General features: G+C 38.4%; 1 protein-coding gene across 28 annotated transcripts in view; it reads left to right on the plus strand.

The window, feature by feature from the left end:
* The window catches only part of ANK2 (ankyrin 2), a 939,290-nt gene that overhangs the window by 860,930 nt on the left and 61,045 nt on the right, over nucleotides 1-17,315 (plus strand). For all 28 annotated transcript variants that reach the window (XM_063920161.1, XM_063920164.1, XM_063920158.1 and 25 more), the window contains 2 exons: nucleotides 3,226-8,550; nucleotides 13,415-13,489. In XM_063920161.1, the coding sequence (XP_063776231.1) occupies nucleotides 3,226-8,550; nucleotides 13,415-13,489 (5,400 nt within the window). The remainder of the gene's footprint in view (nucleotides 1-3,225; nucleotides 8,551-13,414; nucleotides 13,490-17,315) is intronic.

A 17,315-nucleotide genomic window follows, 5' to 3' on the forward strand; every position in this document is an offset into this window, starting at 1 on the left:
AACTGATACTAACACTGCTTTTATAAAGCTGATACATGTAATATAACATTATGTAGGGCTGTAAACTACAACATATCTGATTAGACTACTAAACAAACCCTACCCCGCTACTGACCCTTCCTCTTTCCCTTTGTTTCCGCTACAAAGCCCATTCCATTTTATTTTTCCCGTGCATCTGTTGACATAACATTGTCATCTCATTAACCCGTTAAGTGACTGTATCAGTTTTTTACTGGCATAATGTCCTCATAACAAGATTACTACTAATTTAACTGTAGCTAATCACTGTGGACACCTCCATGCTTGGTCAAAAAAAAGCGATATGGTCTTAATGCAATAGATGACATCCAGCGTTACTGTGGTGAAGTGCTTGTTGCTTTATCTGCACTATTTGTTTATTACACTGCCACACAGCAAGTTTATACATCAGCAATACAATACATGCATTATACAGGTTGAGTATCCCTTATCCAAAAGGGATCAGTACTAAATCCCGCTGGACGGGATCCCGGCGGTCGAAATACCGACGCCGGAATCCTGACCACACAATCCCGACTGGTGGCGAGTGGAACGCAGCCCCTTGCGGTCTCGCTTTGCTCGCCACGCTGCGGGCACGGTGCCTCGCTACACTCGGCACACTATTATATTCTCCCTCTATGGGTGTCGTGGACACCCACGGAGGGAGAATATGTCGGGATTGTGCCGGTCGGGATTCCGTCGTCGGTATTTCGACCGCCGGGATTCCGTCCGGCGGGATCTTGACCGCATCCCATCCAAAATTCAGAATCGCACATTTTTGGTTCCCCTACTGAGATAATGACACAAATATATATTATATTATTATATATCTGTATAATATATCTATATATACACAATATATAATATATATGTCATTATCTCAGTAGGGGACCCAAAATGTGTGATTTTGAATTTTGGATAAGGGATACTCAACTGTAACAAAGTATTTACTCTTTTGTATAGATAAACCAGCCAGGTGATCAGAAGAATACAAATAGCAAATTTTATAATGAAATAATTATTTTGATGAAAAACCCAGCAATATTCCCAAAACAAGTTTTTTTCTTAAATCATAAGATAATGATACAATTTATTTTGTTTTTTTGTTATCAAGAACTGCTAGGCACACATACTGTATAATTCTGCACAGGATACATATTCACTTGGTGTAGTTTTAAAATGAAGCTGTGACTAGTCGTCTGTCACTTTATCTAGTGCAGTGCTAATGACATTAATGACTGGTTACTCTTGATGCAGCTGGTGTTATGGCATTACAGTGCCCTATGGATTGTTATGTCAGTCAGGGGTCATAGAAAGATACATGCATGATAGCAGAACACCAGATACTGATTGCAGTACTTCACCACAGTATGTTGCAGATTCCTTTCATATCATGCTATTTTCAGGTTATGGCTAACATGACCTGAGTCTGTAGCACCTTTGCTTTGCATGGAAATAACTTGACTTACATATACAGCGTGTGTGTGTGTGTGTGTTCTGTACGGATGTTCTTAACCTTTTGTTTGCTGTGCATAACATCTTCTATTTCAAATCATTTTATGTTGACCCATAAATATTCCTTTTTACCTTTTGTTTTTATATTTAAACCACATCTTATGTGTTCACAAACACTAAGGATGTTCCTAAGATCATACCTTCACTTTATTAGCCAATAAAAGCAACAACAACAAAAAAGAAAATAATCAAACACTTGTTTTTTCTCAAGATTCATTTATATATGAAATGCTGATTTGCTGCTGGTTCAGCTTTTTCTTTTGCTGCAAGAGAGGATTTAAGTGCTGTTTCTAAAAGGGGTAAATTAGTAAATATACTGGACAATTCTACTATATAATATATCTATAGCCTTGCGGAAAACTGTAATCTCTGCGTATTATTTCCTTAGCAGTGCCAAAACAGTTTAAAGTTACATAATTGCTAAAACAGTATAGAAGATAAGATCATATTTAAACTATGGGAATTCCTCCTACAAGCAGATTTCTCATACTTTCAGCTAGGTCAGTGATAGGACACCTACCTCACTTCAGGAGCCACATAGGTGGCGCTCTTACCTTCAAAAGGGCCACACATTTCTCTTAATCTCAGCAGTAAGTTAAAGCAATACATATTTTCAAAAAGAATATTATTTTTAATAACATATCATCAAGCAATTTAGATACGTCTTACAAGAAATAACAAACACCTGTTACCCATTAATGAGCTAGATCAGATCTAGAAACATTTCCATGTTACAGTTACCTTACTACTTGGCAGTCCCTTATCACAGCGATCTGCATAGGCCAATCACAAAATACTGCAGAATAGGGCACTACTGTCACCATAGTCAAGGAATGTCTTAAAGCAATTTCATGAGACTATTTAGCTGGATGTAAGAGAAATATGTAGCTGTGTGGAATTCTCCTTTAAACAAACTCTGGGCTTTGAGAATTGTAACTGACCTGGCATTAAAAATACTAATTAACATGTTTATTGTTTTATTTTTCTTATGGCCACTTGAACACTAGATGGAGGGAACAAAAGTTATTTAATTGGCAAATAATTATATTTCAGCTTCACTGAAAAAATTCAAGCACTTACATTTAAGGCACTGATTCGCTTTCAGTTGTTGTATACATTTTTCTGCAAACCTCTCTAGCAGCAACAGCTTAATAACAATAGACTGACACACTGATGCATTACTTTCTTTATATGTTATGACATCATATTAAATATGACATTCTGTACCAGTGCTTATAACCTGTTTTTCTGGCAATTCACTACCATTGACTTTTTCTTAGACTCAGGGGCAATCAACAATCAACAACTTTGTCTCTAGTTTCTACTTTTATTTTGTATTGATTGAATAGCATCGAAACAATCTTGAGATGCCTTTGTTTAAAACCACTGTATTTTTTAATATTTTTTTTTATTCATTTGTGCTGTTGTCTCAAAACTGTTATTGTTGTTGTGTTGTATGCGTGAATGTGGTGTTTGAAATATAAGCAAGTTATTTCCTGCCCATTTTCCTCCCCAGTTACCTTTTTCCTTTAGCATGATGTTCAAGGCTGTTTGGATCCACCAACCACACCAGCTTATTGCATTCACACCACCACCTCAACTAGAGCTGTGATTATTTCCTTCATGATTACATTTTCCAGTCTCTATTTATTTATTGCCATTTTATGTTAATATTTCTCGTTCACCTCAAAGATGATGAAGAGACGGAATCCACAGAAACATCCATCCTGAAAAGCCATCTTGTCAATGGTGAACCAGTGTTAGCAAGTCCAGATTTACTATCTGAAGTGTGTGACATGAAACAAGATCTTATTAAAATGACCGCAATTCTAACCACTGATGTCCCTCAAAAGCCAAGTTGCCTCAAAACAAAACTCATTGAAAAATCAGAAGAAGAACCTGGAGAACCATTTGAAATTGTTGAAAAGGTAAAAGAAGATTTGGAAAAAGTGAATGAAATTCTTAGAACTGGAACCTACCCTAGAGAAGAATTATTATATGAAACACCTCACTCTTCAAGGTCATATGAAAAAGAAGAGGAATGGGTTATTGTAGGGAATGATGAAGTTGAGGAAGCTAAACTAAGTGCACTTCTTCATGCTGACGAAATACCATGTATAGAAATAAGAATAGACAGAGGTGAAAAACCAAAGATAAAATCAGACATGAATGAAATGGTGAGTTATCTAACTAATGACCTAAACTCATATCCATCTGATACATTTACTACTCATGAAAGTGGAACACAGAAAAAAGATCAACGTAAACTCCCAATTGAAATCAAAAAGCCTGTGCGTAGGAAACTTAAGGAAAGACAAAGGGAAGAAGAGCTCCAAGGTATGCTTGAGCAGTCAGGAATGACTAAATTTAGTTCTGAAGAGTCACTAGATGATGAACTAGGCCTTACAACTTCAGTTCCAAGTATAAAAGAGGTATCTCCTGTCATTGAAGAGACACCAATCGGATCTATAAAAGATAAAGTAAAGGCTCTCCAGAAGCGAGTTGAAGAAGAGCAAAAGGGACTGTCAAGCATATCAAGCAAAGCACCCTTGAAGGATGTTGTTTCTGAGCCTACTAAGCAACAAAGTATTGTACATGTTATTCAGACACCAGTCTCTCCATCTTTTAAAACAGAGAGAATGGAAGAAACCATGTCTGTCCGTGACTTAATGAAAGCCTTCCAGTCAGGGAATGACCCATCTAAGGAAAAATCAGGGTTGTTTGAGCACAAGACGGTAAAAACATCAGTGCAGAAACAAATCTCAACAGAAAGCAAATTGGTAGAAAGTGATTTGAGAGATAAAGTCCCTATGGATGTTCATGTAAAGCAGCAAGTAGATAATTCAGTAAAAGAAATAAGTTTTAGATATAATGAAAGTGAGCAGCTATGTGAAATAGATCAGATAGATAGTATTAAGATAAAGTCTATTTCAGATCATATAAAAGAATACAAGGAACATTGTACATTGCCCACCATTGCTACTATCCATGCAGTGGATGAACCTGTGCATGAAATAATTGATAACTTAACCCCTAAAAAAAGGTCAGATGTAAGATTAAGAGTAAGCATTAGTGACCAAGATGCTGACCTACAAATTAGCCCAGACAGAAAAACATCCACAGACTTTTCTGATGTTATTAAAGAAGAGCTTGAAGACAATGACAAATATTTGCAATTTAAGCATCTTCCAGAATCCGAAGGTGCTCAGTTAAATTTAGATCAAGTATTGATTAGTCCCTTTAATATATCATTTCCTTCTGAATATGGTACAGATGGACTTCTACCAGCTTTACATTCACAGAGTGGTACAAATGATGATAGCTCCGATAGCCTTAAACATGAAGGTGTTGCTGATTCTCCAAGTGGCAGTTTATTGGAAGGAACACCTCAGATGAGCTCAGAGGATAGTTGTAAACATGAAGGACTAGCAGAGACCCCAGGGACAAGCCCTGAGAGCCTATCATTTTCACCTAAAAAGCCTGATCCACAGGTTGATGAACTAGTTGAAGACAGTAATGAGGGAAAAGATGACACACCGTCTGTTGCGAAAACTTCATCACATAGGAGTGAAAGCTTTCCTGAACAAGTAATAGGTGAGATTTTAAAAACACCAGAAGTTCTGAGTGCTGAAAAATCTATTGCAGTTGAGGATCACACCATAGAAAGTAAACATTCTCCAGTAAAAGATGAAGTTCATGTTACTGTGAAAAGTCCTCAAGGACTAGAATTAATCCTGTCTAAATACAATATCCAAGATGATGATGCGTGTAGTCCATTGGCAGATGAATCGGTAGCAATTAGTCACAAGGATTCATTGGAATCAAGCCCAGTGTTAGAAGACAACTCTTCACATAAAACTCCTGATTCTTTAGAACCAAGTCCAACTAAGGAATCACCATGTCGTGATTCCCTTGAGAGCAGCCCAGTGGAGCAAAAAATTAAATCTAGCATTCTCATAGGTTCAGCCCTTCACACAAGCCTAAAATCAGATTTGACTGCAGAGTTGATGCTACGCTCTAGAATTCTGAGGGATCCAGATGGAAGTGCTGAAGATGATAGCATAGAACAGACATCACTTATGGAAAGCTCAGGGAAGAGTCCACTTTCTCCAGACACTCCCAGTTCTGAGGAAATAAGTTACGAGGTTACACCCAAAACCCAAGATTTTCATGTATTCTCAGGTCATCCAAAGCCAGGTGTAATTCCAGAAGTTTCAGAGGAACCAGAAGAAGATTCTGAAAATGAGCCAAAAAAAAGATTTACACCTGAAGAAGAAATGTTCAAAATGGTAACAAAGATCAAAATGTTTGATGAACTTGAGCAAGAAGCAAAGCAAAAAAGAGAGTACAAGAAAGAGTCCAGACAAGAAGAATGTACTACAGTAAGTGACTCAAACATCTCAAATAGAGAAGACCTTGATGAGATTGGTATACAATTAGTGCAGGATGAAGATGTACAAATTGTAGTAATGTCTGTAGAAAGTAGAAAAAGTTCTTCCTCTTCAGAAAGTGAACCCGAGTTAACCCAGCTCAAAAAAGGAGCTGATTCTGGTCTATTGTTGGATCCCGTAATTAGAGTTCAGCCTCCATCCCCACTTCCTCCAAGCTTAGATTCTAGTTCAAGCCCTGAAGAAACATCTTTTCAACCAATTATCCTTGCACAGGATTCATTCAAGACAGAAGAAAGCCAACGAGTCGATGCTAACAGCCAAAATATTAAACATGGGGAACACAGGAGGTATGGAAGTACAAACTCTCCAGAAGATGAAATTATGCCTATTCAATCTGAAAGGAGAGATATTTCTGCACCCTCACCTTTGAGATCTGATGTTAGTGAACCAGTGAGCCCTAGTGGGCCAGAAACACACTCAGATGTCAGCAATTTAATTAAAGATCCAGAAGTGGCAACCAAAGGAGACAGAGACCCTGGATCTAAAGCAATTTATGGTTCATCTTTCAGTGAAGAAACTACTGATGAACATTATACCACTCAGTGCCTAGAACATATATCATATGAAAATGAAAAGTTTGAAATACAAAGTGACAGATCTGAAATATCACCAGTGAATGTCATCATCAGTGATCATGCATTTAATTTATCAAAGATTTTATTTCATAGTGATAACTGTCCAACATCATCTACAGACTCACAAAAAGAGGCTATAGATATTGAAAGCATTGCATATGTTCCTGAGATAACAAGTCCATATGAAAATGTCCCTATAGACACTTTTTTTACCAGTCATAATATAGCTGTAGAACTGGCAGATGAACAGAGTAAGGTTGAAAGATGTGTGTCTCTGGGATCAAAAATTGGACAACATGAAGAAAGTGCTCAACAGGACAAAGACCTGCTAAGGAGCCCCTCAAGCAATGATGAATGTTTTCTAAAAGATGCCTTAAATAAAACTGCAGATAATCAATGTGAGAACATTATCATAACTAAATCTGATGCTGAACCTGACTCATGGAGTTCTATTAGAGAGGATGATGCAGCTTTTGAAGCACGAGTAAAAGAAGAAGAACAAAAAATATTTGGATTGATGGTAGACAAACAATCACAGGGCACAACTCCTGATAGCACTCCTGCACGTACACCGACTGAAGAAGGTACACCAACCAGTGAACAGAATCCCTTTATGTTTCAGGAAGGGAAGCTCTTTGAGATGACTCGTAGTGGAGCTATTGATATGACCAAAAGAAGCTATGCAGATGAAAGTTTTCACTTTTTCCAAATTGGCCAGGAGTGTGGTGAAAGTTTGCCAGAAGAAATCAAAGAAGAAAGCGGAGAAGACGAATCACCGATTCCTGAGAATTTATCTGATCCTTTCTCTTCTGCAGAAACTGATGTACCAGGGAGTGTTTTAGAAGATGCAGCAGAATCTTTATTTGATACCCAGTCAATTTCTGACTTCGATATGGATGCTGCCATTGATGTAGATGCAGAAGTCACAAAAACAGAACAAAAGTCAAGAATACCAATTAAAATGGGCATTTCTGCATCTTCCAAAATATCTAAAAATGATTCTTATGAGAATTCTGCAACAGAAGAACTGTCCTCAAAAGTATCAAGATCTCAAGAAGAACTTGACAGTACAGTGGATTCTTGGTTACCATCTCCAGAGCACTCTGTAGTTGAAATGCAAATAGATTTGAATACTCATGCTAAATTAGAGTCTTTAGGGCGAGAAGAATCACCAGATTCTTCACCAGAAGAACAGAAGTCAGTAATTGAAATCCCTACAGCAGACATGGAAAGTGGTTCTTCTTTTGTATCAAAGTCCAAAATTCCTATAAGGTCTACTTCTTCAGTGTCTGAAGAACATCCTCAATTAATTCCTGTTAGTACTCAAGACAGATTATCAACAGATGGCCTTAGTCTTATGGATGATCAAAAACCAAAGTCCAAGATCCCTATTAAGGCAACCATACCTAAATCTGAGCAATTTTTAACTTCAACAGAACTGAAAATATCAGTCACAAGCAGCAAACTACCTGGGAAACAGGATGCCAGGAGCAAATCTGAGTCTGATGCCAGTATATCAGAATCCAAAATCAAAACCTCTACTAAAACACGAAGTTATACAGAATCTTATTGTGAGCGCTCTGAAAGACCAAGTCAGATAGTTGAGGAAGAAAATATTGAGGTAACTAAGCCAAAATCCTATTCTTCAAAACTTCCAACAATGAAAAAGTGTTTATCATCCTCCCAAACAGCAACAACTGAACAGGAACAATTCTTTGAAATGTACAAAAATTCTATTGATTTTTTTGAAGAAATTAGTGATGAAGCTTCAAAACTGGTAGACAGACTTACCCAAGCTGAAAAGGAACAAGAACCAGTGTCTGATGATGAGAGTAGTGCCTTCGAAATTTCAGTAATTGAAAATGTTCCAGTGGTTGAAACTCAGCAATTTGCTCCAGAAGACATCTTCGATACAAGACCAATATGGGATGAGTCAATTGAAACGCAAATTGAGCGCATTCTAGATGACCATAGCCATGACAATAGACAAGGTATTTGCCACAGAAAGTGGAATTCCGCCTTTTATGCATGTCATAGATTTTTTTTACATTTTACTTTTATTCTGTGAAACATTTTTTTACTATTGTGATTGTTTTGTGTTTGCATGTTGTGTCTGTTTTTATGTCGTAAAAGTCATGATTGTTTGTGGAAAAAAATCTCAAGATTGGACATTGTGAATGCCTTTTAGAGCATTAACAATAAAATACCATCAAAAGAATCATTAACTTCAGTGTGAAGGCCTACATAGATTGGCTTTATGGACATTTTGATCATGGTTTCTTATTGAATAATAATTTTAAAAAAAAGAAACAAAAAATTAACAGTTTTCTTCTTTAGTACAATGTCTTGACCAGTCCTGCATCTGTCCTTATTACTGTAAGCTGTAAAAACAGATCTGCATAATATTTGTAATAACATGTTGTTCTTTTTAAAACAGGATTTATAGTCTTTCAGTCTGGTAGTAAAATGCATAACAGAGTGACAGATACACAAATAAACTAATAAGGTGTAAAGTATAATGTAATTTAATAGCTCACTGTTCATTTGTTGACCGCGTGACCAGCGGCCGGGATCCCAGCGGTCAGTATCCCAATGCCGGCAGTGGGGGCGAGGGCAGCGAAGCCCCTTGCGGGTTTGGGGGCGAGCAGGTCGTATTCCCACTCTATGGGTGTTGTGGACACCCACGAGTGGGAATAGTCCCTTCTAGTCGGCATGCTGAGTGTCGGTATTTTGAGTGTTCGGGATACAGGGGGAGGTAAAGTGACCATCGATCACATAACTACATCCCAACCTGAACAATAGCAGATTACTCCAGCATAGAATATTCTCTTCAAAGTGATAAAACTGTGCAGGCAGTACGTGTAAATAAAACAGAGCGAACAAAGGCTAACATAACAATTCCAAGTTTTCACCAAGTCCTAAACTGTTATTAAATTAGCACTGAATAGATTTTACTTTGTCAGTAAGCTCCCTCCATAATGCAGTAACTTGTATAACCTCTTTCATCTGCATGAAGTACTGATTTTCTGTGTCAGTTTCTTAAGTAGTGTCTCAGTGCTTCCTCTGTGCCGACATGAGTAACATCAAGTCATGTGAAGGCACATAGGATGCGGATGTAACTATGGCTCCCGAGGGGCACCCCCACGGCTGCTCCTCATAGCCCTGATGCACCTCCTGCAGGGGGGTTGCAGGTTTAGGGGCACCGGGTTGAAGCTTTGCCTAGGGTGCATAGAGACCTTGCACCGGCCCTGCCTGTATCACAAGCTATTTTCATGTGCAGTCTCTATTTTAGGATTACTGTAGGGGATGCTATGAACCACAACAGAAAACAGGCGGTTTTTGATTTTTAGAGCTCTCAGTCTATTACATGGTGTTTGAAGAACTTTGACATAGTCCTGTTTACTGCTTTAGATGTTGACATTTGAAGCCAAGCTTGAGTTGATGGCTTCTAGAATACTGTTATATAAAGAGAAGTTAATGGTGGACTCAAAGCTTCCAGGTCCTGTGACCGCAAAACAATCTCAGATTTTCATCCGCCCAATGCACCAACATTGGCAACTTAAGAATTAAGATCAAGCAACACCACTTTAGTCTTGTCTGGCTAGATGACATTAAGTCATTGCTGTCCTTTTCATTCAGATTCAGTTTTGCAAACGTAGGTCTTACTTTAGTGGGTTTTTTTGGACACAGAGGGGTTATACTCTGGCAGGACTTCCAAAGCCATACTTTCTCAGTTTGTAGATCTTAGTATGTTACTTTTGGGTTTGAGATTTATTTTATTCACATGACTGTAGAATGCTTTCACTTACCTATTGGTAACATTTGGGCTGATGTAAAGTTGTTTGCGTTTGCCTCTGCATTATGTACACAAAACTAAGTGCATTGCTGCCACACTGCACCATCACTGCTGTGGCAAAACGATAGTGCCAGCTCCAAGGTGTTGCACCATGGGTAACGGCACTGCTCGCACACCCATAGTTGCAGCCCTGGTCATCATTATCAGTGTGCAAGCCCTGTCCTGACTATTCATAGCCAGCACTTCCATCAACACATTGCCGTCAAGCCAGTACCCCATTATAGACTCTTCAGTTGCAAGTGGAGAAGCATCCGAATTGCATATGACTGTCCATCAGGCGTGCTTACACTACATGTTCATTGGCTCCATTACGTTTTATGTATATGAGGTTTATTAAAGTGTACGCATTTTGGACAGCAAGACCCTGGTACTGATGTGGAATTGCTGTGGGTACACATAACATGCTATATTATGTGTTTTTACAGATTTTACAAGCTGACTCCATTATCTTATGTCACTGTGTTTCGAACCTAAGATAAACAAAGGAGATAACACAACTAATGAAGATTGACCTACTGTACAGTAGTTGGTTGTAAATGATTTAACAGCTAATACTTTGGTCACAGGAGTAGGGCTATCACACAGTCACTTTCTTTCCTTATTGGCTGCAGGCACAAACATTCTTACCAAATGTTTCCAAGGATATTTTGCTGTAAAACAGGGGAATCTGTGCGTGTTGTACCTGGAAAATGATTCTCTTACATAGGACAGTACACAACCAGTGCTTGTGACCATAGTGTAGTTTTATTCAGTATTAAATACTTTTATTTAAATATTGATAGACACTAACAATTGCACAGGATCCAAAATATTTGAACCACACATTTGGACTAACTTCTAATTTGAATACATATGCAAAAATGTGGACCCTGAAACTTTATCCAATATCTAAACAGGTCCCACACTTAGTCATAACTAAACGTTGCTCAATATACTATAGACCAGACTCTAATTTAAGCAATAATCTTATTGATCCTAATAAAGCTATTGCTAGTTATGACAAAGTTCTGAACTGATATATTCCCAAAAAGTGTAAAGGCCCCTACACATTTGTCGATCGGCCGCCGAGCTGTCCGACGGCGGATACGTCCGACGGGTAACCCGGCGACGGGGGGGGGGGGGCAGTGGCGGGGGGGTGAAGTTTCTTCATTCCCCCCGTCACTCGGCTCCATAGCAGTGCATGCTAATATGGACAATCTCGTCCATATTGGTCTGCATGCATTAGCGACTGGGCACCAACGATGAACGAGTGCGGGGCCGCGCATCGTTCATCGTTGGTTCATACACACTAAACGATATGAACGCGTTCTCGTTCATTAATGACGAGAACGTTCATATCGTTTATTAAAATCTATTAGTGTGTAGGGTCCTTAAGAATGCAAAAAAGAAAAGAAAAACATTTTGCAACATAATTTGTGATATTAAAGATGTTGGTTTTAAGGTATTTGTGAGTTAGTGAGGTGTAGTGTGGTTCGGTGGCAGAAGTAGAACAAGTGATTGTTAAGTCTTTTATACAGATCAATGCAATTTGTTAACAAGAGGAAAGAAATCTGAAGTCATATGAATGCTCTCATGTGAACCACAGGACAGGAACAAGTAAACTTTTTTATTCATGTTTTTTCAATATTTAAGTACATTCTTTAAGTACTGTATATTTTTAAATATAAAGGTGACAGTCGACAGTGACCTCTCATTTAAACTTTCGCTGATTATTTTAGTGTTCACTTATACTGTATTGTAATTACTTTTACATTGTAATGAAAGTTGATCTCTGAAGGCCTCACACTGATCTGATTTGCATTCTGCTTTAAAATAGTGGTAGCTCTAAAATATCTCAAATATAGAATTAATAATCTCCTTTACCACAGGTGTTTATTCACTAAAAGGTTTTTTATGTTTACAAATCACCAATTTTCTGCAGTTTTGCTATGGATATAAAGCATCACTTTTTGAGTATTGCCTTTAAAATATGAGTCACTTTAAATCTTATGGCAAAACAACTTCTTCTTCTTTCTTCTTCTTCTTCTTTTTCTTCTTTCTTCTTTCTTCTTCTTCTTCTTTCTTCTTTCTTCTTCTTTCTTCTTTCTTCTTTCTTCTTCTTTCTTCTTTCTTCTTCTTTCTTCTTCTTCTTTCTTCTTTCTTCTTTCTTCTTCCTGTTCTTCTTTCTCTTCTTCTTCTTCTTCTTCTTCTTCTTCTTCTTCTTCTTCTTCTTCTTCTTCTTCTTCTTCTTCTTCTTCTTCTTCTTTCTTCTTTCTTCTTCTTCTTCCTCTTCTTCTTTCTCTTCTTCTTCTTCTTCTTCTTCTTTCTCTTCTTCTTCTTTCTTCTTTCTTCTTCCTTCTTCTTCCTTCTTCTTTCTTCTTCTTCTTCTTCTTCTTCTTCCTCTTCTTCTTCTTCTTCTTCTTCTTCTTCTTCTTCTTCTTCGTTCTTCGTTCTTCTTTCTTCTTCTTCTTCTTCTTTCTTCTTTCTTCTTCTTCTTCTTCTTCTTCTTCTTCTTCCTCTTCTTCTTCTTCTTCTTCTTCGTTCTTCGTTCTTCTTTCTTCTTTCTTCTTCTTTCTTCTTATTTCTTCTTCTTTCTTCTTCTTCTTCTTCTTTCTTCTTCTTTCTTCTTCTTCCTCTTCTTCTTTCGTCTTCTTTCTTCTTCTTTCTTCTTCTTCTTCCTCTTCTTCTTTCTTATTCTTCTTCTTCTTCTTCCTTCTTCTTTCTTCTTTCTTCTTTCTTATTCTTCTTCTTCTTCTTCCTTCTTCTTTCTTCTTTCTTCTTTTTCTTCTTTTTCTTCTTCTTCTTCTTCTCATTGAATTTGTGGTCAACGTAGTATCTACTTTATAAAAACAGGTACTATACCAGTTCTGTGTACTGTGAGGTAAGTGATATCACATCTACTATATAACATTATATTTATACAACACAAGTTTTCCAAGGTTTTTAAAACTCTTTTTAAAGGTAGTAACTTTACTTATTTAACAAATTGTGATCCATATATATATATATATATTTTTTAGGTCTTGAGGAAGATCAAGAGAGGACAGAGCAACGACTTGCTTATATTGCTGACCATCTGGGCTTTAGCTGGACAGGTACAACTACATTTTAAAATAAAGTACCATCAAAATTCCAAGTACCCCAATGATAATAAGATGCTTTGCAAATTATTGTTTTCAGTTCTCTCTTGCCTTAAGCTACAGTAAATATAATGTAGTAAGTAGAAATGTTTTAATACACATGCTTGTCTGTATGGAATCCAGCTAGCCTTTATTAAGTGCATTTTTAAAGACAGTAAGTAATTTCACTGTCTATTTCTTTTTGCAAATCATAGTTTTTTATGATCAGCTGTGGACCTAATATACTGTACCAATAAGTTAAACTAGTTACATACAGATTAGTGTAAAAATTATAATACATTTTGTCTTTATTCAACCTCATCTTCTATGTTACTATGGGACAGATGTATTAAGTCTGGAGAAGTGATAAAGCAGCGATAAGTGCAAGGTGATTACACACCAGCCAATCAGCTCCAATATGTAAATTAACAGTTAGGAGCTGATTGGCTGGTGCGTTATCACCTTGCACTTATCACTGCTTTAACACTTCTCCAGGCTTAGTACATCTGCTCCTATGTTACCAATGTCAGGTTTCCTTTACAACTATGTTCATCTGGAAAGGGAGTATTCACATATGACAATAGCGCTCACCAAGTGACATGTGGGAATGATTAAACAGCTAATAAAAATGCATTCACCCTTAGTAATATTCCTTGTTGATGTAATGAATATAGGAAAAAGATTCACTTCGTTCCAGGGCATAGCATTCAGGTTTGAGCAGATGGATTCACAAACATCTGAAAGAAAATAGGTGCCTCGTTCCCCAAGATGTAAGGGTTTATGCAAGAGGCACCATTAAACGCAGACCATAGTGCAGTAGTTTTGTTAAAAGCACGCACAAATTTAATGCACAGATTAAACTTACAGGAAGCTAAAAAAACAAAGGCATGTCATAAAAGACTTCATGGGATAACACAGATGTTTATATCACCCAGCGATTTCTTGCAGCTACGGCAGATGGTATTGGAAAGTGTGCACAATCTCTCCAAGTGTCCAACAGCATGCAGGATAATGAAGGGTGAATGTGTCCAAATGTCCCAGGGTCAGTCAGAGTAAAAACAAGAAGCCACGCTTAACGCGTATCGGACGGTGTGTCCTTCATCAGAAGCGTGGTTTAGTGGCTCCAAATTGGTGTTTATATCTCATCCTGGTTAGGGGTCCCAGCTGTCTCCAATCGTTATCCGCTCATTGCGCTCCATCCAGCGCACATGCGCTATGACAACCGGAAACCGGAAGTCGTCGGTGCGTGTCACCTGCGTTCCACATACCCGGAAGTCCTCAAAGCGGCTTTACCCGATTAGGTACGTGGATATCCTTGCTGTCATCGTGCGTTTCACTGACCAGAAAACGCACAGCGGACCCAACATCCATTGATTCCCTTATGCAGGGTTTTCATAGCAAATAAACCAAAAAGTCCAGGATCAGTATATATCCATATAAAATAAAGAATAAAAAATAGCAGCAATTACCAAGTTATAGATGTACATATGTAGATGGTAAGACAATTCAGAAAGTTTTTTTTTTTTTTTTTTATAAAAAATTGAAGTAGAGCAAAGGGGATTAAGTCAGAAAACATTTTAATTCAAATTCACCGTTCAGACCACCTGGATGCAAGGTGCCTAAACGGTGTATTAATTTCATTTCTGTTTGAGAAAGTCTCTTATCCAAATCCCTTGTTCTCCACTTCTGTTGTACAACCTGTACACCCCAAAAATTCCTAAGGGCACCCACATTAGAATTGTGTACCCTTTTGAAATGTGATGAGACACTGTGTGATTCAAGACCTCTTTTGCTCATGATTCAGAGCTGGATGCAATTCTGTCCCAAATTGCAAGCATAAAATGTGTTTTAAATAAAAAATGCAGCAAGTGCAGGCATATGAAAATCTGCAGTTGATGCAAGTTGGCAACAGTAGTAGAAGTGCCCAGTTTACATCTGGCATATGCCACACATCTGTGTTTTTAAACATTTGCTTTACTTGTGAAATATGCATCTGCTGTAAGACTGTCCAATACAGTAGGGACTACTTTAGATTTGCTAGATCACGGATACAAAAGCAGAACTGTATATGCAGAGCAATGAATTAACCACCCGTCAGCATAAGTGTTACATTCACTGCTGGTGCTGTACTAGTAACTGTAACAATTGCATTTGCCCATGTGCAAATTTTCTAGCTTTCACAGGCATAAATATGTCTCTGTACCACTGACGTATTTATAATGGGTGCAGTGTGTGCTGTGCACACGGGCCCCTGGGGGTCTAGGGGGGCCCACACCGCACATCCTGCACCCAGTAATAGAAATACTTACCCTCCGGAGTCCCGTGGCGCAGCAGCAGCACTACTGAAATCACTGGGAAAATGGCGCGGAGCCATTTTCCCGGTGTTTCGCGCATGCGCAGTAGGTAAATCACGGCCGCTGTGCCATTTTTCCTGAGATCTGCGCATGCGCTGTAGACTCTGGGACAGCGCTAGGGACCCTAGTGCCCAGAGTCTACACATCGCTGCCAGCTAGAGAGGAGGGGGCCCAGCCGGAGCCTGCACACGGGCCTCTTCCTCTCTAGAAACGCCCCGCTCTGTACTACTCTGTGTGTGTTTTCAATTACACAAAATGTGTCCTTACTGTGTGGTGTATCTTTAATGAGTGCAGGGTGTGTTGGTCTCTACGTCCAGGGGGCCCTACACCGCACACAGAGCACCCTTATATACATATATTGTACCTCTTCAGAGATGTGTGTGGGCGATGCAGAAATCACCAGAAAAATGGCAATTCCAGCAGATATGTGCAGTAGAGAGGTCACCAGGAAAATGACATGGGTACCATGTTCCCAGAGACCTGTTCATGTGCAGTAGACTCTGCCACAGTGCCAGAGTGTACTGCGCTGAGAGAAGAGGTGTCCCGCACAGAGACTGCACATGGGACCCCTCTTCTCTTAAACCGCCCCTGTCCTTACTGTAATTGTCCTGCATTAGACTTCCCCATCCCTTGCTCAATCCACAAGGGGGCATATGTGCCAGAAGTATGCAAATCTGCACCGGTATATACAGTATGCATCATGCCTATGGGCAGAATAATTGTTCTGTAAGTTGTGCCATGCAAATTGATGTATCTCTCACACTGTATCCAGGGGGGAGATTTCCCTGGGCCTCTGACTGGCAGGGGGCCTCAGAATTTTCTGATTTATTGTCTTTGTGTTTTGACTTTATATATCTACATCTATGTGTCTGTCTATCTATCTATCTATCTATCTATCTATCTATCTATCTATATATAAATATAAATTTGCCACTTTCCAAGTAATAAAAATTCAAACCTATCGCCTAAGCTAGAAAAGCACTTCTAATTTGACATCTCCAATTTGCAATCAACCAGTATATGCATACAGTATTTTATTTGTATATTTTAAATCAATTTAAAATACATTTTAAATGCAAGAGGGGATAGTGGACCTTAATTTGAGTTTCTCTAAGCCTTTATGAACCTCTGGAAAGGGCCTGACTGTATCACCCCCTTTGTGTTTACTTGATTATACAGTACAAATGCAAAGATTTTATTTTGGGATTGCTAAATGTTTCAGTGCTAGATCACAGTAGGGTTATTACGGCACAGCAAATGTGTAAGTTCACAGCACAAACGTTACTTGGTGACGTCCAGTGCATATTTTTGCACCATTAAACCCAGTTTCACATGAAGTACATACATTTCCAAAACAAAATAATAGGAGGAATGCATCACTTTGCTCATGGACAACTCTTGCAGTTCAAGCACACCAAGCTTTGCACCGGAGAGCAGAAAGGAGTTTT

The sequence above is a fragment of the Pseudophryne corroboree genome, chromosome 1 (genome assembly GCF_028390025.1).
Source record: "Pseudophryne corroboree isolate aPseCor3 chromosome 1, aPseCor3.hap2, whole genome shotgun sequence".
Classification (NCBI taxonomy): Eukaryota; Metazoa; Chordata; class Amphibia; order Anura; family Myobatrachidae; genus Pseudophryne; species Pseudophryne corroboree.